Genomic DNA, 26,864 nt, shown 5'->3' with positions numbered 1-26,864 from the left:
CATGCCGCGGAGCGGCTGGGCCCGTGAGCCATGGCCGCTGGGCCTGCGCGTCCGGAGCCTGTGCTCCGCAATGGGAGAGGCCGCAGCGGTGAGAGGCCCGCGTACTACACAAAAAAATAAAAAATAAAAAAAAATAAGGTGGCAATTTTGGAGGGAGAGCTGCTCTTCTAATCTTTGCCTTGTCTTTTTGTATCTGAGACAAAACTAAAGTGCCATAGACCAACTAGCCAATTTACCCAAGGTCCAACAAAATAGGAACGTGACAAGAAAATAAATGTTTAAATTCTGATTCACTATGAAAAAGGTCCAGTCAAGCAAAGTGTGGATTTTCAACAGAATACAGAGATAAGCACACACAAAGTGCTAATAACAGTTATCCAGAATATAAAGACAGCAGATGAAAGAGGCGGCAAACCCACAGTTTAGAAGACCCATGGATTGTAAGTAAGGCAAGTGCTACCGGGTGTGGGTGGGTAGGAGGATCTTGTTTTGCATCTTGTCCTACCTTGTAAACTCTTCACGAAGGTTGTTCGGTTCTGAAGAATAATATTTAACTCGAAAGTGCAAAGCATAAGCAGGTCCAACTAAGCATTTGGAGATGGAAGGTTGAAGATATTTTTCCCCAATTTTGAAGATCACAGAATGGACAAAAGGAAAAACATGTTAAATCTATTAACATATCCACCACGGACTCTGGGAGGTAACAACGGAACATACAAAGCTAGTAAGTTCTTTTCAATACTAGTTTGGAAAACTAAAATGGACTTCAGTTTTGACAAAGATAGTTTAGCTAGTAATCTCATCCTCATCATCTAGATGAATTACTAAGAGCTAACCTTTTACTTTCACCCCTGATTGCCAAGATACTCCAAAGTGATACTAACTTTTAACAAAATACTAAGTGGGCGAAAGGAAAGTGACACATAAACAGTCAAGTGTTCTGTAATCTAAAAATACTATGGTAAAAATACCTTAAAAGTATTCAATTAAAAAAAATTACTCATACATAAACCACATTGAAGAAATCTGGTTACCACAACTATAAAATCAGAGAGCTGGACCAGACTGTCAAAGATCCTTCCTGCTCTCCCATTCTCTGAATCTACTTCATAACTCACTAGAAAATGAATGTCACAGGTATAAAGTCATGTTTCTGAACAGCATTATTTATCAGTCCTCATTGGCAGAAGTGTCTGATTTCAAATGAGGGCATAGTCTGTTTTTTAACATCTACTAAAAACTCTTATTCAAATTTTAAACTCTAATATTTAGCCAGCCTTAGGAAATTAAAATTCATCCTTAAAATTGAATCCATTTGAAAATGTTCCCAAGTTCTAATGAAAATGTAATACCTCAAAACATTGTCAAAGGAGTTTACTCTCTGATAAAAGAAGGTAGTAAACTAAATTCTGCTTACTTACTTTTCATCTGCTTTTTTATGGGTTTGGAATGATCCAGCCAGTGCTGAAAGAAAGAAAAAAAATTTTTCTTAGGAATAGTTCATCAGTAAGATTACACAGTCCCTTGGAGTTACCCTGCCCTACAACTCTTAGTAATTAAAACCAGGGATTGTACCAGATCACGAGCTCTTAGGCTGGGGATCTGCTAACAGCTTGGAATGGTATAAAAATACCTGTGCTTGTGCTACATGAAAAGACGCTCAACATCACTAATTATGAGACAAATGCAAATCAAAACCACAACAAGGTATCACCTCACACAGGTCATCAACAAAAAGTCTACAAATAATAAATGCTGGAGAGGATAAGGGAAAAGTGAACCCTCATACACTGCTGGTGGGAATGTAAATTGGAGCAGCCACTATGGAGGACAATATGGAGGTCCCTTAAAAAACAAAAAATAGAACCATTTGATCCAGCAAGTCTACTCCTGGGTATATATCCAAAAAAACCGAAAACATTAATTCGAAAAGATACATGCACCTCAATGTTCATAGCAGCACTATTTATAATAGCCAAGCCAAGTGCCCATTAACAGATGACTGGTTTAATAAGATTGTGTGTGTGTGTGTGTGTGTGTGTGTGTGTGTGTGTGTAATAGACTATTACTCGGCCATAAAAAAGAATGAAATATTGCCATTTGCAGCAGCCTGGGTGGACCTAGAGATTATCATACTAAGTGAAGTTAAGTCACAGAAAGACAAATATTACATGATATCACTTATATGTGGAATCTAAAAAATAATACAAATGAATCTATATACAAAATGGAAACAGACTCACAAAAATAGAAAACAAACTTATGGTTACCAAAGGGGGAAGGGGAGAGGGATAAATTAGGAGTTTGGGATTAAACTACAGATGCAAACTACTATACATAAACTAGATAAGCAACAAAGATTTACTGTATAGCACAGGGAACCATATTCAATATTCTGTAACAACCTATAATGGAAAATAATCTGAAAAAATATATATATATAACTGAATCACTTTGCTGTACACCTGAAACTAACACATTATAAATAAACTATACTTCAATTTAAAAAAAAGAAAAAATATCTGTGCTTATGCACATTAAGAGCATTTCTCCTGGGGACAGTTAGCTTTCCAAAGAGGTGCCTAAAATAACCTAACACCCTTTACCTCATTGATCTATAAAGTCCCTTCTAGTCAGTGGAGCCACCAACTGCCTTTTCCTTCTGAGTTTTCTCAAGTTACAACCAAGTCTCCGTTAATCTAGTAATGACTACAAGCCCCACCGTCGAAAATCTCTGCTCATACACAGGTCTTGGCATTCTGTTGCCCTAAACTCTAAAATTTAAAAACAAAATTCATGACCCTTTAAATGACCTGCACTGAAGATGGAAAGACAGGAGGGGATTTGCCTGAGAGAATTCTGCTCTGGTCCATAAAGGCATTTCAACTTCCTCTAGTTTTCACCAGAAACACCACTTCAGTCTTATCCATCCAAGGAAATTGCAAAACCATTTCCCTCATATAAACGTTCCTCTATAACATCCAAGTTGTTGACACTACAGTCCTGAGGAGCCTCAGGAGCTTGACTTCCATGGAAAGCAACATTTAGAAACATGAAACTGTGAGCCCCTCCAGGTAAACACAAGCCTCGAAGGGCAGGGACCACGCACTCAATCACCTTTGAGTTTCCTGTGCCAAACGCAGAGCCTGGCACCCAGCAGGCCCTTATCAGATGCTTGAGAAATAAATAAATGTTCAACATAATTTTTTAAATGAGGCAAATAGAGACCTTCCCATCCCTTTATGTAAATTCCATGCACGTGGAACATGGCTGTTAGGATGCTGGAACAACACAGCCCGGAGCAGGTTTCCCACTAGCCGTTCAAAATCCGAGGCAATTCTGCTGACTGTCAAGATACTTTCAGAAGCAATCTAAACTCTGCACATTCTAATAATGAGAAAGGGTGGGACTAAGTGAGTACAGTTTACTCTACCCCTCACCAAAAAGCCCACTCTGACTGTGTGGGAGTAGGGGGATAAGGAAACACAGAAGCAAATAAGAGATGAGTTATAATACCATAAGCTGGGAGCAGTGCAATGGGAGAGCGTGGGCTCTGTTAACCCCACTCCCCAGCTAGGCAACCGTGTGATCAAAGCACCAGAGCCCCACAGCCGGAGGCCTATCTCAAAGGCTCGTGGACAGGATGCTTTATCTCACTGTTCATAGCTTTGAACGGAAAATGACCTAAATGTCCATCAACAAAGATGGATTAAAACAATGGCTCCTCCATATAATGAAATACCATTCAGCCTTTAAAACTGATTTAGGCCTACATTTACTGATGTGGCAAGAGATCCATGGCACAATGTGAGATGGAAAAAAAAAGGCAGGTAGGATCCCTTTATAGAAAATTATTATTTCCTATCAACATATGTCTAGAAGAATTTATAGAGGTTATTTCTGAATGTGGGACTGACGTCTACTGTTTTTCTTTTTTAATTTTCTGCATAGTTTTTTACCTTTGGACGGGAATATTATTTTCACGGTGGGGGGAGGTGGGCTGGGTTGCCAACTTCCATCATTCATTCATCACTTGCCTATCAGGCAGTTTCTGATGATCAATTTGTATCATTAGAATTAAGGCTCACTGCTGCCCTCAACCAAGCTGGAAATGCTGGACCTTAGCCCCTGAGAGGACAGATAAAGACTTGATAAAAACATAATATTTACTTTCCTGCCAAAGTAAGTATCATGCTAATGGCTTGACTAAACCTGTTCTTTGCCTCACTTTCAAATCAATTTATCCTTAGCAGGCAAGGAAAGTTCTCCCTGCAACCAGCCGTCTAATCTTATTAGCCCCAGAGGCTCAGAGATTAAAGGACCTTGTCCCATCTCTTTCCCTTCTCAAGTCTCCTTACTGTATTTGGAATAGAACAAACTTCAGCCCACTGTTCCTCTCCCTCTACTGTCAAACTCTAATCTTGATCCAAGCCCAACCTGTGTCGTTTCCTCAGCTGTGGTTTTCAACCCTGGCTGTGTGTTTCAATCACAAATACCCAGGTCCCACCCAAGATCATTAAACAGAATCTCAGATCGTTAGTGTTTTTTAAAGGCTCCCAGTGTGCCCATTAAATATTTAGTGCTGAAGTTTTCCTGCATCCTCTCCTACCCAAGAATATGTCCTAATAATGATCCTGGGGATCTTGAAATAGCCACGACCCCTTCTGAAAATCGCTGTCTGAAATCTCAAGCAATTTCAGGGTTTATTAGCCAGATGTCTACAACCCGTGTTAACTGACAGGCAGATCGTGGCTAGATGCTCCTCCTGGACAGCAGACGCCTCTCCCTCTGACCACACTGCTAAAGAAGCCCCCCTATCAGGGACTTCCCTGGAGGTCCAGTGGTTAAGACTTCACCTTCCAATGCAGGGGTGTGGGTTCGATCCCTGCTCGGGAAGCTAACATCCCACATGCCTTGCAGCCAAAAAAAAAATCCAAAACATAAGCAATATTGTAACAAATTCAATGAAGACTTTAAAAATGGTCCGCATCAAAAAAAAAAAAATTTAAAAAAAAAGAAGCCCCCTTATCCATGAGTGCTGGCCTCCATCCTTCCCACCCAGCCACACCAGCCACAGAGCCCTGCCCAGAGCAGGACCCGCCAGGATTGAGGCCTGTGAAAAATCTGGGGTTCACAAAGCCGGGAAAAGAATCAGAAACGGCTCCATTTAAAGAGCTCCTTGGGCTTCCCTGGTGGCGCAGTGGTTGAGAGTCCGCCTGCCGATGCAGGGGACACGGGCTCGTGCCCCGGTCCGGGAAGATCCCACGTGCCGCGGAGCGGCTGGGCCCGTGAGCCGTGGCCGCTGAGCCTGAGTGTCCGGAGCCTGTGCTCCGCGACGGGAGAGGCCACAGCAGTGGGAGGCCCGCGTACGGCAAAAATAAATAAATAAATAAATAAAGAGCTCCTTGACCCTGTGGTGTTCAGATCAGGTTTGCTCATCTGCATCAGAGGTGATAAGAAACCCAGTCACAAGCCTAAAACAAGAGACGATAAAATCTATCTTGTATCCAACCAGTTCAAAATGACCCGACTTTTCTTCTTTAGCTGTAGGAGCTGACCAGACTCTGATCACTCGTGCTTAATCCCACAAGACCACCCTGGGACTTGAAGACACTGGGGCACTCAGGCCCAATGTGACATTTAATAAATTATATCCTATACTTGGCTTGAAGCCCTATTCAGCAGCAGCAGGACCCGTCTTGGATGGTCACCTGCTTTGGGCTAAGTACAGCCAGGCTGCCTGTCGGCAGAGGCCAAGGCAAATGGCTCCAGCCCTCTTAACAGACCATTAAGCCAGTCACCGGAAACAAACAGGTGCCTTCCTGAGGTCAAAGGGCAAGACATTTAACTCAAACACGCTAACGGGTATTAGGTCGTTTCTGATCTGAATTGCTCCTCCGAGTCCATCTGGCAAAACCCTTCCCATAAATCGAGATGTGAGATGATCTGGCAAAGCCCATCTGTTCTGATAGTACATCAGTTCTAGAATTATGACATACATAAGGCTGGTTATAGAATTTAATTGCCTAAAATCTATGCAGAAGCACTTGAATCACAATGGCCAGGAGAAGCTCAGGGGTTGAAGGGGGTCTAAAAACTCTGCCTGTACAACCCTGGGCCATCACGTTTGAGTGATGGAACTCATAACTGGCTTTCTAGTACCTCTAGGTTTTCTTGGCTTGTAAAAAGTGTCTAGTTTGCATTTAAATTAGAGCTGGAAGGAATCTGAGAGGTCATCATATCCAAAGGATGTAAAGAGAAAGAAGAGAATGAACACTTTTGGAGCTTATTGTGTGTGACGTTGTGACTCATAATAAGAAATGTATATTTGGTCTTCGTCAGTTTTCTGGCACAAAGCTCCTAAAACCCTTGTAATTTCCTAAGTGTTAACAGCAGTAAAAGTGTCTTAACATTCATAACGAAACCCTTTCAATGACACCTGAGTTTACGTGAATGAGGTGACTTTGGGAAAGCACCTAAGGATGGGGCTTGTTGCCAGGGGAACCAAACACATGATTGATTGTAGCGTTAGAACTTTCAGTCCCCCGCCACCTCCCCGACCTCTGGGAAGGGGAGAGGGGCTGGAGGTTGGATCAATCACCAATGGCCGGTGATTTAATCAATCATGTCTATGTAATGCAGCCTCCATAAAAACCCAAAAGGACAAGGTTCATAGACTTTCTGGGTTGGTGAACACAACGGAGATTTGGGAGGAGCGGTGTGTTCAGAGACGGCATGAAAGCTCCACACCTCCCCACCCCCCATACCTTGCCCTATGCATGTGTTTCAACTGGCTGTTCCCGAGTTACATCCTTTTTATAATAAACTGGTAACCTAGTAAGTAAACTGTTCCCCTGATTTCTGCGATTGGCTCCAGCAAATTAAACCCAAGGAGGGGGTCATGGGAAACTCCCACCTACAGCCAGTAGGTCAGAAGCACAGGTGACAACGTGGACTTGGGATTAGCACCTGAAGTGTGTGTGTATGTGCGGTGCGGGCGCTGGTAGGGAGTCCCGAGGGACTGAGCCCTTAATCCGACACTGTCTTCAGGCAGACAGTGTCAGAATTCATTGCTTGTAGTGTTGGAAAAAACACCGCTTACGTTATGTCACATCCATCCCTTTCTCAGGCTTTGAGTAGAGGAAGGTGGCCGTGGAGAGGGCTCAAGGTACCCAGGATCACGGCGCTAATGAGGCAGGATTCTAACTCAGGCTGTGTCGGCATCTGGTGCTCTGGGTCTCCGCACCACACCCCAGCGGGACGCACCTTCTCTGCCTACGGGAGGGATCTCATCCCTCCTCGTCCTCATTCAGCATGAAGCCCTGTCAACCCATTCACGCCAGCTACTCGAGCTTTCCTTGGCGATTCATTTAAATCAATTGCAGAGACCCCTTCCCTTTACCAATAGCTTCCCATTCAGCGCCAATACCTGCACATGGACAGGAAAACACTTGCTCTGCCAACATTCAGAAGCGGACTGCTGGGAGGCCTGAGGCGTTTCTTGAGCTGTTGCACACGTCTTTGAGAAGGAGGCAGGAGATCAGAGTTCAAGTCCCAGCCCTGCCACTTGCCTGGCGTGTGGCCAGGAGCAAGCCCCCGCCCCATCCCCTCAGCTTCCTCATCTGTGCACTGAGCGGTCCCCTAACACAAGAATCAACTCAGTGTCCGTGGCAACTGTAATGAACTGTTCAAATGAAAGGAAGGGTTTAAGATGTTTTCTCTGACAGTAACATGTGCCACTACTAGTGCTTATACTCTCCAACCCTAACCCCACATACATCTGAAATGGCAGGGGTGCCGGCAGCGTCCACACAAGTGGCAAATGTGATGACATTCCAGGCACTCATCAGAGCGAAGCCACAACAGTCCCTCTGGCGTCCACGGAGTCCTTCTAGCAGTCACCGTGTCTGTGTGTCAACCTCCCCTCACAGCCCTGGGCCTCTAATTACCCATCTACCCGATTCCATGCTGCAAAAACCAGAGGAAAAACACCTCACAAGTCTGAGACAAAGGCCCAAAACCACCTTTTCTGGATTGCTTGCTGCAAAACGGACCACCATGAAATGCTCCCTTTTCACGCTGGGAGGGGCTTTGGAAGGGACTGAGGATAGCTACACCTACCCTGTAGAACGCCCGCCCCGAGATGGGGACGGAGACTTCTGCTTGGTGAGGCTACGGTTACCCCAGCCCCAAATTCCTGCCGCTCCTCTGCCTGGCAAAGTCCTCTCATCCTCTGGGGCTGCGGCCCACCCCATGTTCGCCCTTCCCCCCTGATACCCTGATCACCTCATCAGCAACACTCAGCCTCCAGGCTCACAGATGGGAGGACAGTGAACAGTATAGTCTATAACCGTGAACGGTATAGTCTGAGACTTAACTTTCCAGGTTTCAGGATCTTAACACTGAAATTCTGGGATTGGTTTTTTGTTCCAAGACTCTTGAGTCCTAAGATACTTTAAGTACACTAGCTGTGGTGGATATTTTATTGGGTAATTTTATATTTATCAAAAAAAAAAAAACCAAAAACTGAGCCCACAGTTTTCCAGACTGTCTCCCTCACCAGAATGCGGCAGGTGGGGACACTGTCCAGCCTACCTCTGCACCACAGAGCTTGCCACTGAGTAAGCTCCAAGTCAAAGTTTGCTGAGTGGCTACTGACTGAATGTTTTCTTTCCGCGGGTGTGGCTGTGTGTGGGTGGGTGTGATGTTCCCTTGTGAAATGGAATCAGTATAACCCAGTGGAAAGTGCTGGCCTTTGGAATGAGAGACCAGGTTCTGAATCCCGGCTCTGTCCCTTACTTTAACCTTTACAAGGTTTCTAGTGAGCCTCAGCTTGCTCATCTGTGAAATGGGTCTGCTTTATGGCCAGCTTTACAGATCAATGCTGAATGGTTAAACAAGAGTTATATAAAGCCTTTAGTTTGATGCCTGCCTCAGAGCTCATCAGAATAGAAACTCAGTAAACAGCACCTACCAGAACAGTCTAAGAAAGCTGGGTGGGTGCAGGCCAGAGCCCTGGGCTCCCAGAAGAAAGCTTTGATATGTAAAAATAGAACCCCTGCCCCTGCTTTGAGCTGTGCCAAAGTGAGAGCTACAGAGTGGGTTCCTGGGTGGCTTTCCTGCTTTGATATGGAAAAGGGAAAGAGGAGGCCCCAGCCCCAACTGCTAAAAATAGGCGATGCCAATAGACTTTGACCTTGCTTCAGGGCTGGGCTGTGCACTATGGAAACCAGGCTTGGCTCTTTGCATCAAACTGGGAATATAAGCTGGGGATGCAGGGAGCCAAGAGCCCTGGAACCCCCAGCCCTCTGATTTGCATATCAGGGGCTGGATGGGGATGTCATTCCTTGCAGGAGCCTCAATTATGGGGCAATAAGCCAATGGCCAAGTGGACCATTCCCTTCTGGGCCCCCATCTATCACACCTGCCACCAAATGCTTTGTCCCAGGCCTTTGGGAAAAATCACTGGCTCAGCGAACTTTCCCAGAGGTCTCATCTAAATTGCTAAGGTCTCTCCCACAGACAAGGCAGCCTTGAGGTTCCAGCTAACCTCAGTGCATCACCTCTGGGGGCCGTGATGACTTCTGGTCCCCCCTGGCCTGCCCAGCTGGGAAGAAGAGACCCACACCCATGCTGGATTACAAAACCCTTTCTCTTCCATTAACTCACTGAGTCCTTCAATTTCCCTCTGAAATGGATGTTACTACATCCACCTTGGTGTTAGGAAAACTGAGGCTCCAGAGTACAGTGTACCGAAAAGAACACTCAAAACCCGAAATCGTAAAACCTGGGTTCGCACACATGCTGTGCTACTTGCTAAGTGACTTGCCAAGGTCTAAGGACTTTGGTTTCACCAACCAGAGATGGAGAAATTTGACAAATGGCTCCTAAGGTCCCTTCTGGGGCTAAAGACAACAGTTCTAGGTTGTATGCCTTGTCACCAATAGCCACCAAGTTAAGAAGAGGAGGACCTAAGTCTTAGGATCTAATCAGAAAGGTTTGTTCATATACACAGATAATGACCCTGAGGCCAAATGAGCAAACTGCCAGGGAGGGCAAAATAAGCTCAGGTTTACATAGAGGAGGAAAAACATTTTGGGAGTTCAGGACATGCTGCACGAAAGGCTGTCATCAGAGGTGGTCTTGAAAGATGGCCAGAAGTTTAAACGGGATGAGAAAGGGTGTTCCGGGAGGGGAACCAGCACAAGCAAGGTGCGGGCAGTACCAGACCCAGCCTACAATGAGCCCATCTTAGATGTCAAACCGATGAGAAGAAGAGGCCTGGGAGCTGTCACTGCCCCACATCTCTAGGATCCTCAGAGTTCGGCAGATGAGGACCCTACACCTGCTCTTGTGGGGAAGAAAAGCGTATCATATTCACAGAGCTGCATGCTTGAAAGGCTTTAGCACCTGCAGAATCTGAGCATCTGCAGGTGTATGGCCTGGGAAGGACGCCTGGATCTCACCGTGAACATCCCTCCTGCCGCACAGGGCCAGGGCACCAGCAGACGGTAAAGCCTGGCAGCCAAGTGAGCAGAGGCTCACAGCAGAGTCTTTCATAATGGAGTCACATCCTTGGCTTTCTGGGAACCCGTGTGGCTGGAAAGCAGTCGCCTGGGGATGAGGACACGCCACCAGAACAACAGGTACTTGGCTCTAATGGCAGAAATAACAGGTAGCTTCTCGCTAACTAGAGAAGATTTGTGGGGCAGACATGCCTGCCTCTCCTTTAGACTCAGAATCACTGGACATTAGAACTAGAAGAGCTCTTGGGAGAACAGGTCCAAGAACCCCATTTTAGGGATTTTCCTGGCAGTCCAGTGGTTAAGACGCCACGCTTCCACTGCAGGGGGCGCGGGTTTGATCCTTGGTCGGGGAACTAAGATTACACGTGCTGCCCGGGGTGGTCAAAAGAAAAAGAAGAGGGGCTTCCCTGCTGGCGCAGCGGTTAAGAACCCACCTGTCAATGCAGGGAACACAGGTTCAATCCCTGGTCCGGGAAGATCCCACGTGCCGCGGAGCAACTAAGCCTGTGCGCCACAACTACTAAGCCTGCGCTCTAGAGCCTGCGAGCCACAACTACTGAAGCCCGCAGGCCTAGAGCCCGTGCTCTTCAAGAGAAGCCACCGCAAGGAGAAGCTTGGGCACCGCAACGAAGAGTAGCCCCCACTCGCCGCAACTAGAGAAAGCCCGCGCAGCAATGAAGAACCAACACAGCCAAAAATAAGTAAATAAATAAAAGAACCCCATTTTACAGATGAGGAAACTGAGCCCAAGGGAGAAAAGGTGGCTTATCTAAAGCCCATCAAATGAGTTGGGGCAGAACCAGGAGTAAGGTCCAGGTCTGACTCAGTCCAGGGCCATAGACAATCTGAAGCCAAAAATGCCACAGATGTTAGGACAACAGGAGAAGGCAGAATAGAGAAGAGTTTCCGGGATGAGGAGGGCTGGCAAGTGTCAGATGCTGGGGACAGCAAGGAGGACTCTAAACTCAGCACCCAGGAAGCAACCAGAAATGGAACTCTGATGCAGGTGTAGTGAGTAAATGCTGGAGAAACAGGCAAACTCCCTTAAAACAAAGTAGTAAAAAGGATGGACAGAGAGAAAAAAGAAACTTTGAGATGCAGGGAAGAAAACTCAGGCGTTTCAGCTAAAGGTCTTCAGAAGACCTACTGAGGTCTTCTCAGTAGGTGGCAAGGCCAACCATGAGACCAGTCTCTGTGGGAACTGGACTACGGGGTCTGTGATCCAGAGTCAGAGGGGAACCCTGGGGCATTCCAGAGTTGGGATTAACCCCCAGAGTCCCCTGGGGGTTAATGGGCCTCCAAGAACAGCTCGGGGGCTTGGACTCTGCTGAACCTGTGATCTGTGATTTGTGCTGGTGCCAAAACGCACAGCCCGTGGCTCTCCAGCAACGTCCGGCAGCCCGGGAGAAGCGGCAGAGGAAGCATACGGGCCTGCGTGCGTGTCAAAGGGAGGCCAGGGGACAGTCAGGGGAGCAGGAGAATCAAAGGGCAAGTGGGGACACAGGTGAGACAGCTGAGCTTCGCCAGGCCGGGAGGAAGGAGAGAGTAGGGGGAGTTGTCATGGGCCAAGGCCACATGTAGAAGAACTGGAAGGACATGATCACGGGACACTGTCATGGGATAAGAAATGACAGAATTCTGGATCTTGGAGTGATTGGGGTGGTGACAGGACCAGAAATGCATCTGTGTGAGGTTTGCTCAAATGAAGCTTCCAGTGAGAGGAAACCATGTCTGGAATGTTTAGAGGGGTCAGCAATTTGAGTTCTGAGGTTGCCCAGGGAAGAGAAAAACAGGCACCAGAGGCCTTGAAGGAAGGGAAGGAGAGCGCTGAGGTCAGAGGGCAAAGAACTGGGTGGTCCAACCTCAAAGGAAGCAGAACTGCATGGGGGAGGGGACAGGGAAAAGCTGGTCTGCCCTCCCCAGGGCCACAGTGGCCAGAGTGAGAGACTCCGGCTCACAGGAAGGAATCAGGACTCAAGGAGGCAGCTGGGGTGTTCGTGGCAACAGTCAGGGGGGTGGGGTAGTGGGCTGTCAGCAGAAAGGAGGTCCTGAAGGTGGAGAGGAAGTCAGTGGTGTAGACGGGGCATCCAGTGGGAGCAGAGGGGAGTGTCTGCCCAGCAGGCACTGTAGCCCGGGCGCACTTAAGTCCTGGCTCCACCGTATCACCGCAGACTGAGCATCACAGTAACCATCTCAGGCAGACCCAATTTCCAGGCATTGACTTTGAGCATCTCCTTACAACCGTCATGGGTAGCCCCCGGGAAGTCTCTAAAAAGTGTCTTTCAGGTAGAAAGGCTTAGCCACAGATGAGGAGCTCCAGGTCTCAGCTCAAACATCTCCTACCAGGGAACTCACCCTTTCATACTCTGTCTAAAATAGCGCTGCCCCTTACTCTGTCTATTCCCTCACCCCCCCCCTTTACTTTGTCTAACGCCTCACTCTGCTTTATTTTTCTTAACACTTATTACCACCAGTCATGTTACAGAGGTATTACATACATCCACTGCATTATTCACTGCTTGGAACAGGACCCAGTGCATAACAGGCACTTAATAAATACTTTTAGATTGCTGAATAAATTCTCTTTGAAACCCAAAGCTAGATTTTGTTGGGAAGGGAGACCCTGAAGTCTTTCCTGCTTTTTAAAAGAACAAAGCTGGAGGTATCACATTCCCTGATTTCAAGCTATACTACAAAGCTACAGTAATCTAAACAGTATGGTACAGACACAAAAACAGACACATGGGTCAATGGAACAGAATAGAGAGCCCAGAAATGAACCCACATTTATATGATCACTTAATCAATGACAAAGGAGGCAAGAATATACAATGTGGCAAAGACAGTCTCTTCAATAAATGGTGTTGGGAGATCTGGACAGCTACATGCAGAAGAATCAAATTGGACTTCTATCTCACACTATGCACAAAAATAAATTTGAAATAGATAAAAGACTTAAATGTAAGACCTGAAACCATAAAACTTCTAGAAGAAAACATAGGCAGTATGCTCTTTGACAGTAGTCTTAGTAATATTTTTTGGATATGTCTCCTCAGGCAAGGGAAACAAAAGCAAAAATAAATGGGACTACACCAAACTAAATGGCTTTTGCACAGTGAAGACAACTTCAGCAAAATGAAAATGCCGCCTACTGACCAGGAGAAAATCTTTGCAAGCGATACATCTGATAAGGGGTTAATATTCAAAATATACAAAGACCTCATACAACTCAACATCAAAAAACCCAAACAATCCTATTTAAAAATGGGCAGAGGATCTGAATAGACATTTTCCCAAAGAAGACATACAGATGGCCAACAGAAACATGAGAAGATGCTCAACATCACTAACCATTAGGAAAATGCAAATCTAAACCACAATGAGGTATCTATCACCTCACACCTGTCAGAATGGCTATTATCAAAAACACAACAAATAACAAGTATTGGCGAGGATGTGGAGAAAAGGGTACCCTCATGCACTGTTGGTAGGAATGTAAACTGATGCAGCCACTATGGAAAACAGTATGGAGGTTCCTCAAAAAATTAAAAATAGAACTACTATATGATCCAGCACTTCCACTCCTGGATATTTATCCAAAGGAAAAAAACACTAATTAGAAAAGATATATGCACCCCTATGTTCGTTGCACTGTTATTTACAATAGCCAAGATACGGAAGCAACCCAAGTGCCCATCAATAGATGAATGGATAAAGAAGATGTGGTATCTATAATACATACGTAATGGAATATTACTCAGGCATAAAAAAATAATGAAATCTTGCCATTTGTGACAACATGGAGGGACCTAGAGGGTATTATGCTAAGTGAAATAAGTCAGATAGTGAAAGACAAACATGGTATGATATCACTTATATGTGGAATCTAAGAAACAGAACAAATGAACAAACATTACAAAACAGAAACAGAGTTACAGATACAGAGAACAAACAGGTGGTTGCCAGCGGGGAAGGAGGGAGATAGAAATAGTTGAGGGAGATTAAGACATACAAACATCCAGTAGTTGCAAAATAAATGAGTCACAGGTATGAAATGTACAGTGTGGAGAATATAGTCAGTAACAAGGTAATATCTCTGTACGGTGACAGGTCGTAAATAGGCTTTCAGGGTGATCATTTAGAAATGTACAGAAATACTGAATTACTAGGTTGTGTAACAGGAACTAACATAGTACTGTAGGTCAGTTATAAAATAAATAAAGAAATTAAAATAAATGAAAGAGTGGTTCTGAGCTGTGTCGAGTTCACGCACTTGAGCACCTCCAGTGCACACAGTTCTGTCTCAGGCAAAGCGGGGGAAGTCTTTGCTGACCTAACGCAACCTGCTGGAGCCTGCAAGATGGTTCTCGAGCAATGACTGCCCAGCCCCTGAGCCCACTAAGCCCGGCTGCAATCCAGCTGTGTTCACAGCACCTGCTTGCTACACCTGGCAAGAGTCCAGGAGAGGAGGGTAGCACAGCCTCTTCTGCTGGTTAAATACAACCAGCATCCTTAAAAGAATTCCTATAATGATATTTCTTCTCTCTACCTACTCTAGAGATGTGCCCACACTGCATCTCTATGCTTGGAAAGGTTCCCCTAGTGCATCCCCATGTGTAACGGGAACACATCTTCCTCTTCCTTTCCCAGGTACTGGCCATCTCCAGGGTGGGGCACCACGGATGCATCATCTCACATGGGCGCCAGCACCTCCATCCCAATGCTCCTTACTGCAACAATATCACAGTTTTACTCCTGTTTTTCTCTACCAATTTCTAGCAACCGTGGATCTGTGATTAGCATGAAAAGCCAATCCATCCTGTAAGGAATCAGAGGAATACATACCGCAACCTGGGCAGAGTCAAGGAACTGGAGGCCAAAGTAATCTGTTTCCACCAGGTCCAAGTGGTACACAATCTGATCAAACAAATCCTGGCCTTTGGCATGTTTCTGGAAGACAATTGGGTAGATGAAAATTTAGGATGTGACAAATGGATAAGAAACAAGATTAAAAAAAGAAAAAAACCACAAAATCACTTTTCTCTCTGTATTGCATACATGTGTCACAGTACACAAATTTTAAAAAATGTAATTATTTTTATTATAATACAAACTCATGATTAAATCTAAGCATACATAATGACAAGAAAAACCCACCAAACTACAACTTCATAGGATGATTAGGGAACCAATGACTTATTATGATAAATGGTAAATAAACAGGAAAATAAATCAAGCATTGATCCTGCCTTTAGCTGTAGCACTGGGTAACCAAAGAGCAGATGACAACATATACAAAAATTAACTCAAAATGAATCAAAGACCTAAATGTAAGAGTTAAAACTATAAAACTCAGAATAAAACATACACACAAATCTTCATGACCTTGGATTAGGCAACAGTTTCTTAGATAAAACACCAACAGAGCAAGCAACAAAAGAAAAAACAAACTGGACATCATCAAAAATGTAAAACTTTTATGCTTCAAAGACCACCAAGATATCAAGAAAGTACAAAGTACAAACCCTGAATGGGAGAAAATTTTACAAATCATACTTCTGACAAGGGACTTCTATCTAGAACATACAAAGAATTATTACAACTCAATAATAAAAAGACAAATATTCAATTAAAAATTAGGTCAAGGAAATAGATACATAGATAGATAGATGGTTCTCCAAAGATAGAAAAACAGCCAATAAGCATATGAAAAGATGCTCAGCATCATTACTCATCAGGGAAATGCAAATCAAAACCACAATCAGACACTTCACACCCACTAGGAGGGCTATAATAAAAAAGACAGATAACCAATGTTGGAGAAATTGGAACCCTCTTATACTGCTGACAGGAATGTCAAATTGTGTAGCTGATTTAGGAAACAGCCTGGCAGTTTCTTAAATGGTTAAACCTAGAGTTACCATTTGACCCAGCAATGACACTTCGAAGTAAATATACAAGAAAAATGAAAACATTAAGCTCACACAAACTGGTACAAAAATGTTCACAGCAGTATTATTCATAATAGCCAAAAAGTGGAAGCAACCCAAATGTCTATCAACTGATGAATGGATAAACAAAATGCAGTACATCCATACAATGGAATATTATTTGGCCATAAAAAGGAATAAAGTTCTGATACATGCTACAACATCGATGGATATTGAAAACATTACACTAAGTGAAAGAACTTGGTTACCAATGACCACGTATTATTTTAAATGTCCAGAACAGTAAGTCTAGAGACAGAAATTAGATTAGTAATTGCTTAGGGCTGCAAGGTTTGTGGGCTGACAGCGAAGATGAGTAGGATTTTTTGGAGGTTAATGAAGTGTTCTAAAATTAATTGTGGTGATAGATGCACAACTCTGCGAAAATACTAAAAACCACTAAATTGCATGCTTCAGATAGGTGAATTGTATGGTATGTGAATCTCTATAAATAAACAATTAAAAATAGTAGAGAGGCAAAGTTTTTCTTTATAGTAGTATTCCAGCAAATAAATGAAGAAGGAATAACAGAAATGCAATATCACAATTTTGTAACTTCTAATGAATGGCAGGCTCTAAGCATTGGACGCCAGTGGCTACTAACATCGCAATAGGAGACAGACAGACAACCATTACGTACCTCGCCATGAAGAACGTCCCACCACCCAAGATATAATCTTGCTCCCCACACCTCTCTTTCCACAGGAAAAAAAAAAAAAATCAACCCTGGGACTGATTCAACCACTAGATCCAACTGCCAACTGTAGGAAATGCAGAGGAATGTTCTAAACTACATGGGACTGCAATTGGCGAGATCCAGCCTGTGGGAAATTCTAGAAACTCCTCAGGACAAATGACCTAGTTTCTTCAACAAACAGACTATAGGGGAGAGAAGAGATGGAGGGAACACCTACAGATTAAAAGAGATTTAAAAGACATTTTTTTAAAAAAGGAAAACTTAACTTGCAATATCTAGGGATGCATACTTGGGTGAGCAAACTTGGAAAGATAGTAAAGAAGCGACTGTAATAAAGTCAGAGTAGTTGTTGCTCCTGGGGCTTGGAGGGGGCACAGGGAGGGGGCAACGGCGGACTTCTGGCTGGCTGGCAGGGTTCCAGCTTTTGACGTGGGTGGGGGTACAAGGGTGTCTGTCTACCTTCTAGTAGTTCATTAAACCGTACCTTTGTTTTATTTGTACATCTGTACTTACGTTAGACAAATAAACAACAATAACAAAAAAAAATCAAAACTACATCAATGAATTACAGTCTCTTTCCTTCCTGGAAACACTCCTCTGAAGGCATCAATTCAACAGAAGCAGAAGACTTGACGTGCAGTGGTGTTCTCTATAAATTAATCTACTGGAGAAATAAGGCAGGATCACGGGAGGGCAAAAAGAAGAACAACTGAAACTCCAATCACAGAACACAGCACTGGGGCCCACCAGCACTCCAGAATACTATTCGGCCATAACCAAAAAGAATTATGAAGATGAGACAGAAATATGGAAAATTCTTATGACAAACGTTAAGTAAACAGAGTACTTAACTCTGTTAATAGAAAGCTGTGATCCCAACTACATAAAAATATGTATGCACTGTACATGGACTACTTGATAATAACAGGAAATTGGCAAAAACTAAAACAGCTGTGTTAGCATGGAGAAACTATGGATGGTTTTCTTCCCAAGTTCTTTTTTAACACTGGTCTTTTGGCAGTTGTTAGGCAGCAAATACAATTAAAAAAAAAAATCACAATTCTGGCACTCTTCCTCCTTGCCCATAACAATCCATCTTCTGGATGTATTTCTTCCAATTACTATCCAGTGCTATTGGCCCCATGCAACACCTATTATCACGGTGCCAAGGCTTCATTAGTGGGTTTCCTAGCGGGAAAAAAATAGTTAGAGTAAAGCTTTAGCAGCAGGATGTGGCAGAAAGAACTGCGCCGGGAGAAAGCAAGAGACCTGTGCTCTAGTCCCAGATGCACCATTAACTCCAACCTTAAGCAATTCATAATTTCCCCCAATCCATACAGTCATCCTGGACTTCCCCTGTAGCTGCAAATCAGACATGGCCATGGCACCCTGAATATACAGGGCCACCAAAACTCAAATGACCCCAAATCCAACCTGCTCCCCACCTGGGTCTATTTTGGTTCAGGGTTTACCATCCAGGTACGTAATTTTAACACTCTCAGAGTATGAACTGAAAAAGCACAGTTCCCCACATGTAAAATGAGGGAGGTTAGCCAAGGTTTCTGTCTAGGTCATTCCAAATTTTACTTTTCTGATGTCTTTCTAAAGTGGCTCTTAATTTAGAATGAGCTCAAGGTGGCGGTTAGGAAAAGAACCTTTCTAGGGGCAGTGAGTCCCTTCGGCCAATGCCGGACTGGCTCCTCTGCCGACAGACCCTCACTCAGCTGGACTTGGAGGTGGCATACAGCAGGGTCTGGTGGATAGGAAACACTATTTTTACTCACCTATAAACACTTCTCCCCACTCACCTCCCCCACTAAGTATGCTCTTCGGTCTCTTCTGCTGGAAAAAAGAATTCCCAATGGCCCTTTCCTGCTCTAAAAAGAATCTGGTGAAATTATGAGGGCTGGAATGAACAGAAGGGTCCTTGAAACAGAGGTCCCAGGGAGTTAAGGGCAGGTTGAAGACAGGAGGGTCAAGACCACAGCCCTTGAAGCAACCATCTTTCACTCCTCCCAGCCCACAGAGTGTCCATTCTCAAAACTGAGAAGGTTCCAGGTAACTCATCTGCACTGCCAGCCAGGACATCTTACTCAGGGCAGCCCCTAGAAGCCCACAAGCTGTCATCTCGGGCTTACTGGCCCAAACATTCCCTCCTTCGGCAGCTTCCCCAACTCTACTCTCCCCGCCCGCTCCAGGGCAGTAAGTGCCCCTCTTCTGGGTTCCCACAAGCAGGCCCATGCCTTCATTACATACACACTTATCACACTGCACCATAGCCACCCATGGTCCTGTCTTATTCCTGCTTCAGACTGCGCACTCCCAAGGGCAGAGACCAGCTGTGTTCACCTGGATACCACTCTCTCTTCCCTCCATCCCCAAAACACATGCCTGGCTGGCACCCAGCGGGCACTCCACAAATGTCTGTTTGCTGGCTGGCTGGCTGGCTGGCTGGCTGGCTGGATGGCTGGCTGGATGGATGGGGATATGTGGATGGGAGATGGATGGGGCCACGAAACAAAATCTTCTGGATGGGCCATGCCGAAGCACGAAAAACAGACTGACATTTCACAAGCGGCAGGGCGAAAAATGAGAATACACTCACTAAAATCTTTTCAAATTAAGTTTTCCATGAACAAGCATCTAGGGAACTGTGCTGTACTTCCAAGGCCATTTACCTAAACACAATTTTGTGGCTATTATGTGAAGTGCTGTCTAGTGATTACACCAGGAGACCTGTTAATGTGACAAGAATGGAAGATGATCCTTGTTGCCTCATCATTAACTGGGTCTCCCCCTCTGTAATGAAGCCATTCATTCATTCATTCAACAAATATTTACCAACTGCTCATCAAATGCCAGCCACCCTTCTAGGCATTGGGGTATGCTGGGGTCACAAAGCCTGGAAGGGAGCAGCTACAGGAAGCTGCAGAAGAACAAGTCCTTCTTGCGGAGCAAAGTCATCCTAAACAGCTTAAGACCTGAGCCCATAAGTAGCAATACCACTTACCTCCCTGCCTTCCCAAACAGAATATACTCAGTGTAAAACCTTACAAAGTCCCCATCACCATCCTGAAATCTACCAACTACAAGACACGTATGGAGAGCTGTCCCCAAACACAGCAGGATCTAGAGAGCTGTCCCCAGACACAGCAGGATCTAGAGAGCTCTACCCTCGAGTTCTTACATCCACGTTGCCTAGTTTTTCTTCCTCCCGTCTCAGCACATCATTTTTTACAGGGACCAGCAACCAGTGGTTTGGAGACAGTATGTCTCTCTATAGCAGCTCCTTCTGATCTGAGAGGAGCTAAAAATAACCACGTGCATTAAAATCATGTGTAAAATAAGAGTACAGAGTTGCCAGCTAAAGACTGGGTCAGGCAGGCAGCCAGCAGGGAAAGGTATGGACATCGTGATATCTTTGTTAGCCAGTCAGAGGTTCTGATTTTGCCTATTTACTGGTTCCCAGACATGGTCCTGATAAGGAAGACTGCTGGACAGAGGATGTCTTAACTGTCCCCCAAATAAATGAAACAGCCTGACCCTCTTAGATAGATGCAACTGGCAACGTCTTACTGTAACCTGACCCACTTGCAATGTAATAGGTCGACTGTGGTCCTGGAAGAACAAAGAAGATAGAAGCCAATCCGTCCAAATCTCATCAGTCTCAATAGCATAAGATGCCGTGCATCCCAGGTAGGTTTGAAAGGAGGAAATAAGCTGTGTGTGCAAGTGCTAGTCAAGTGTATACATCCTAGTTGGTGGAAAGCATAACATCTGGGCAGAGAAAGGATTTCAGAAGCCTTGCAGGCACACAAGGCTCTCTTCCTTCCATCCACCAGTTCCACATCCATCAGACAGCACACCCGTCTGCACCCATCTCCAGAAGGCTCTCTCTTTCCTCTCCATTGTGGCTCAGGCTACATCACCTCATATATGGACCACAGCAACAGCCCCCCGAGTGGTGCAAGTACTTCTAGTGTCTCCCTCCTAAAGCCCATCTTCCTTGTGTTTGCCAGAATGGTCCTCATACAACACAGCCCTCATCTCAGTCACTTTTCCGGTTTTTTTTTGTTTTTTTTTTTTGCGGTACGCAGGCCTCTCACTGTTGTGGCCTCTCCCGTTGCGGAGCACAGGCTCCGGACGCGCGCAGGCTCAGCGGCCATGGCTCGCGGGCCCAGCCGCTCCGCGGCATGTGGGATCCTCCCGGACCGGGGCACGAACCCGCGTCCCCTGCAACGGCAGGCGGACTCTCAACCACTGCGCCACCAGGGAATCCCCTCAGTCACTTTTCTGCACAAAAACATCCACCAGAGGATGAAGCCCAGGCTTCTTGGCCTGGTGCTAGGGATTCTGCATAATCTATGCCGCCCAACCCAATACTCCTTCTCCCTCCCACAGGCCTCACATGTACCCTGGGCTCCAGGCAAACGTGTTCTCCAACCACGATGCCCACTCACCACAGACAGCAGGTCCTACCCTTAAGTGTTGCCTGTGTCATTCCTTTGCCTAGATGTCCTCCTCCCCTACATCCCCATTGCTGTCCCCACCTGCAACAAGCCAATCCCTATAGGCACTTTCAAGTGACAATCAACATCACTAAACTTCCTGTTGGCGGCACTCTGTCCTGTTCATCTTTGCTTCTTTATCATTCGACATTCTAAAGCTCGAAAACATAACTGCTGACGTGGATTTAGGAGAATCCTCAGTTCCCAAGACAGTCTTCAAACAACCCACTCTGCACAAGTCTGATCTTCCTGGTTCATCTCCACTGGGAATTCTCTACAGCCAGCTGGGACCCGGATGGAGAACCTGGTACTACCATCTCCCCTTCCCGACTCCCTGTCTGTTGTAAAGCAGTCTAGAACACTGGTGTTTTGCAAACCATACCACACTGTGGCCTGACCTTTTGGCTGATGAAAATGCTATGCCTTCTACGAAATATTATCAAGTTCTGGATTTTTATATATGGGTTAAAAAATAACCAAAATAAGTGTGGCGATGGTTTCGAAACCTAAGTGCAGACTTTTGCATTTGCTCCAATTAAATGTCATCTTATCTAAATTGGCCCACAATCTATCCTTTTAAGAACATTATTAAAAGGTTAACCCCCGCCCTGGTTATTATCCCATATACCACTTATTGATCTTAGTTTTACAACATATGGGAAATCTGATAATCAGGAAGGGGTGAAGGGTGGAGGGTATGGGTGGGGGAGGGGCGGTGTCTTTATTTCTACAGTACTAAGGCACCCATCTGATGGTGGCCACAGCCTGGTTATAAATACACACAGTTGTACCACGGGGGGGCCATGCCCTGGAACTCTCAGAGGCAAAAATGTTGGGTTGGGGGCTTCCCTGGTGGCGCAGTGGTTAAGAATCCACCTGCCAATGCAGGGGAACTGGATTCGAGCCCTGGTCTGGGAAGATCCCACATGCCGCGGAGCAACTAAGCCCGCAAGCCACAACTACTGAGCCCGAATGCAGCCAAAAATAAATAAATAAAATAAATAAATTTATTTAAAAAAAAATGTTGGGTTGGAAAACCAGCTCTGTTTCTTTTCTAGCAATATGACGGTGACCCTAGGCAAGCCCCACCCCGAGACTCAGCCTCTCCATCTGAAAAATGGGGTACCCTCCTCCGCCCCGTCCACCTTGCTAAGTCATTATGTTAATAAAAAAGCAAGAAAGCAAATGAGCGTGCACTGTAAACTGCGGTGTCCTATACACACAAAGGAATTATTATCACTTTCATCCAAACCTTATTTCTCTCACATGTCCACAGGAATAACACAATATACTTTTTGCCAAATGCTGAACAAAAACTGAGGTACAGGAAGTCTGTGATCTAGTAATGCCATTTAAAGAAACACTGAGGCTAACGAGGCTTTGGGATTTTTGGTAAATCCCTGTTGGTCCCTGGAGATCAACTCCTTCCTTTCCAAGTTCGTAAACACCCCTGTTTAAACAGCTCTGGGAACTCTACCTGTTCTCATCGGTGGGCTTCCTGGCCAGCGGTTCCCAGAAGGCACCTACCTCAAGGCATCTTTCAACTGTTTCTAGGAAGTGCTAATTCATGGTGAGTTACTAGTTCCTAACCCCACCCCACAACTTGGTAACTTGCTAGTTTTCTCTGAGCCTTAGCAGGAAACTAGCTCTCTATTACACGCACACGCACACGCACACAAAGCGGCCCAGGGGGACTCTGTCCCCATAGCCATCACTACTAAGTCATCACAAAGAAATATAAACTGTTTACACCAGGATGTTGTAAACACAAATATCTGAAATTACCCAATAAAATTACCTTGAAACTTCATCATGAGTGAGAAATAGCATCTCAGCCATCGGCAAGCTCTGGTGACTCAAAACTGGAATCTACTGATGCAAAGACCATGCAGAAGTATCCCTAATCTGCTGCACTAAAGGCCAGGCTCTCCAGCTTATAAATTCCATCTCCCATTTGAAGAGGATCTCCATGTTTACAAAGGTTCCATGACCCCATTTTGCAGAGAAGGAGCCTAAGCCTCAGAGAGCTTATGTGACCAAATTCATATTGCTTACAGGTAGCAGACCTAGAATCAGGACCCAGCCTTCCGGATTCTAAGACAGGTGGACAGAGTTCTTCCACCTCATCCCACGGCTTCTCTGGTCAGCTCATTCACCTCTTTGGCTCCAAACACATGAGCCATGTCCAGCAAACTAGAAATGTTTCTTAAGCCCAATTCAACACATGGCTGCTGAGAGCCTACTTCACATGTGGCCTTGGCTACAGCTGGGATACAGGGCCACATGGTCCGACACAAATAGATCTCATGGTGGGGTAGGGTGGGGGCAATTCCAGTTTTGTCTGGAGGGCAGGGAAGCTGTGGCAGAATGCAAAGTAGTTGATTTGCTCACATACTAACACAGAAGTCAAGACATGGTGCGGGGGGGACATCCACAGGCTGGGCAGCTCCTGGAAATTCAATTCTGGTAAAACAGGGCACATGTGATTAATTTCCTGATTTGCCTGGCTAACAACCCCTTAGAACTCAGAGAACGCAGCAAAAACAACTGCCCTTGGGGACTTCCCTGGTGGCGCAGTGGTTAAGAATCCACCTGCCAATGCAGGGGATACGGGTTCGAGCCCTGCTCCGGTAAGATCCCACATGCTGCGGAGCAACCTAGCCCGTGTGCCGCAACTACTGAGCCTGCGCTCTAGAGCCCGCGAGCCACAACTACTGAAGCCCGCGTGCCTAGAGCCCGTGCTCTGCAACAAGAGAAGCCACCGCAATGAGAGGCCCACGCACCGCAATGAAGAGTAGCCCCCACTCACCGCAACTAGAGAAAAAGCCCACGTGCAGCAACAAAGAACCAATGCAGCCAAAAATAAAATTAATTAATTAAAAAGAAAGTTTACAGAAACAACTGCCCTTGATTTTGATCAACAAGGAAGTGAGAACAATCTTAGAAGAAAGTCGTCTTGGTATGTGCGTCAGTGAAAGGAGGCAGTGACGACCAGGGTTTGCTTTCAACCAGCGGCGTGGGGCTCTCCACGTGCAACATGAGGTCTGGGTGGGCAGGTTGTAGGCTTAAGGGGTCCAGAACAGAGCACCACACTGGCTCCAACTGATGGAGAGATCAATCTAAAACACTGAGACTTTGTGTTGCATTATTGATTAACTACTGATCAGCCCCTGTTCCAGGCTGATAAACCATCTTCAGGCCAAACTGTATTTATATCTCAGCAAAGAGTCAAAGCTCTCATTTGTTTCTGCTATGAGAATTAAATGGTCCCAACGGCCATGAGCCTATGAACCTTCTTCCAATCGTGTGGAATACCTAACACCTCCTAACGACTTTGGTTTCTGTCTCCCTATCTATAGCTCCTTCCAAGCATGCCTAACACATGTGACTCAGCGGTTAGTTGAAGGGAGGGGTTCCCTTTCACTCCTCAAGATGCTGAATGAAGTCTGGATACTAGAGCTACTTGATCCTGGAGAACCAGCCCTGAAAACTGGTGTCACCCAACACTTCAAATACTATACCTCCCACTCTCAATAAGAAACACTAAAACAGCACATGTTGAATACTCTTTAATTTTGGGGTAACTAGTGTCAGGCACATTTTCATATGCGATCCCTGCAGACCGGGACAAAAATATCAGACAACCTCCCTAACACCAAGGTCCACTGGACAAACGACTCTTAGAATTCTGGGTTGGGAGCCTCTCTTCACCTTTATTATTAAGCTAGGTGAGTCATGAACCAGTCACAGTGCGCTCTGTCCAACTGAGTCCACTCGAAGCCCTAGAGAATGGGATGGGGGCAGGAGACTGCCCTGAATGACCTCTAAGGCAGGGGCTTTCCATCCTAGTGCCTTCCCTCTTACATCAAAAGAGAAGCAAGTACGTGGGGACTTAAAAGGTCCCCGCTGGCAAGTACCTACAGTGTTAATTTTTGTGTTAATCTTTTAAACTGTGGCCACTAAAAAAATGGCTGCAAGGTCTTTTTCTTTTTCCCTTGCATATGGAAGAGGCTGACGCTGCTTCAACCAAACAGAATACGGCATTAGTGATATTTTGTGATTTCCAAGGTGAGTGACAGTTCTCTTGGGATGCCTGCTCTGTGGGAAGAGCCAGCCACCATGTGAAAAATCCAACTGCCCTAAGACTACCATGCTGAAGAGGCCAGGAGCAGATGTTCCTCTCAACTGCCCCAGCCGAGCCCAGCCTCCGGCCATCCCTGCCAAGATGCCAGACGTGAGTGCAGCCATCATGGACCCTCTACACCAGCCAATCTTGCAACTAAGTCCTCCTGGGTGATCCCGGTAGACACCATGAGGAACAAAAGAAAATCCCAGCTGAGCCCCACCTCAACGGGTTCTTTTTTTTTTTTTTTAACATCTTATTGGAGTATAATTGCTTTACAATGGTGTGTTAGTTTCTACTTTACAACAAAGTGAATCAGCTATACATATACATATGTCCCCATATCTCTTCCCTCTTGCGTCTCCCTCCCTCCCACCCTCCCTATCCCACACCTCTAGGTGGTCACAAAGCACCGAGCTGATCTCCCTGTGCTATGCAGCTGCTTCCCACTAGCTATCTATTTTACATTTGGTAGTGTGTATATGTCCATGCCACTCTCTCACTTCGTCCCAGCTTACCCTTCCCCCTCCCCGTATCCTCAAGTCCATTCTCTAGTAGGTCTGTGTCTTTATTCCCATCTTGCCCCCTCAATGGGTTCTTGATCAACAGAACCCATGAACTATGATAAATAATTGTTGTTTTAAGCCACTAAGCATTGGGGGAATTTGTTATTCAATAGATAACCAGAATGAAAACGATATAGGTACAGAGATATAACACATGTGCGTGGCATGTGTGCGCACTTTATAAAAGATTTAGTATGTAAAAGTTTTTCACAACTTTAAAAAACGTTGCTTAGGGCTCCCCACACTGTGATGCTAACTTAGGTATCATCTGCTTGGAGACGAGGAATTAGAATAATAAATATATTAATTCTTAAAAAAAAAAAGCATAGACAAACCAAAAAACCGTCCTTCTGAGGCCACAAACTCTGCTTAGGAGAAAGACATTAAAATCAAGGGCTGGGGGCTTCCCTGGTGGCGCAGTGGTTGCGCGTCCGCCTGCCGATGCAGGGGAACC

General features: G+C 45.4%; 1 protein-coding gene across 6 annotated transcripts in view; it reads right to left on the bottom strand.

The window, feature by feature from the left end:
- Positions 1 to 26,864, bottom strand: part of EPB41L4B (erythrocyte membrane protein band 4.1 like 4B) — a 146,898-nt gene that overhangs the window by 92,210 nt on the left and 27,824 nt on the right. For all 6 annotated transcript variants that reach the window (XM_028493695.2, XM_028493693.2, XM_028493694.2 and 3 more), the window contains exons 2-4: positions 15,372 to 15,476; positions 1,422 to 1,464; positions 506 to 584 (exon numbers count right to left, since the gene is read on the bottom strand). In XM_028493695.2, the coding sequence (XP_028349496.1) occupies positions 506 to 584; positions 1,422 to 1,464; positions 15,372 to 15,476 (227 nt within the window). The remainder of the gene's footprint in view (positions 1 to 505; positions 585 to 1,421; positions 1,465 to 15,371; positions 15,477 to 26,864) is intronic.

The sequence above is a fragment of the Physeter macrocephalus genome, chromosome 9 (genome assembly GCF_002837175.3).
Source record: "Physeter macrocephalus isolate SW-GA chromosome 9, ASM283717v5, whole genome shotgun sequence".
Lineage (NCBI taxonomy): Eukaryota > Metazoa > Chordata > Mammalia > Artiodactyla > Physeteridae > Physeter > Physeter macrocephalus.
This window is presented reverse-complemented; position numbering and strand designations above follow the sequence as displayed.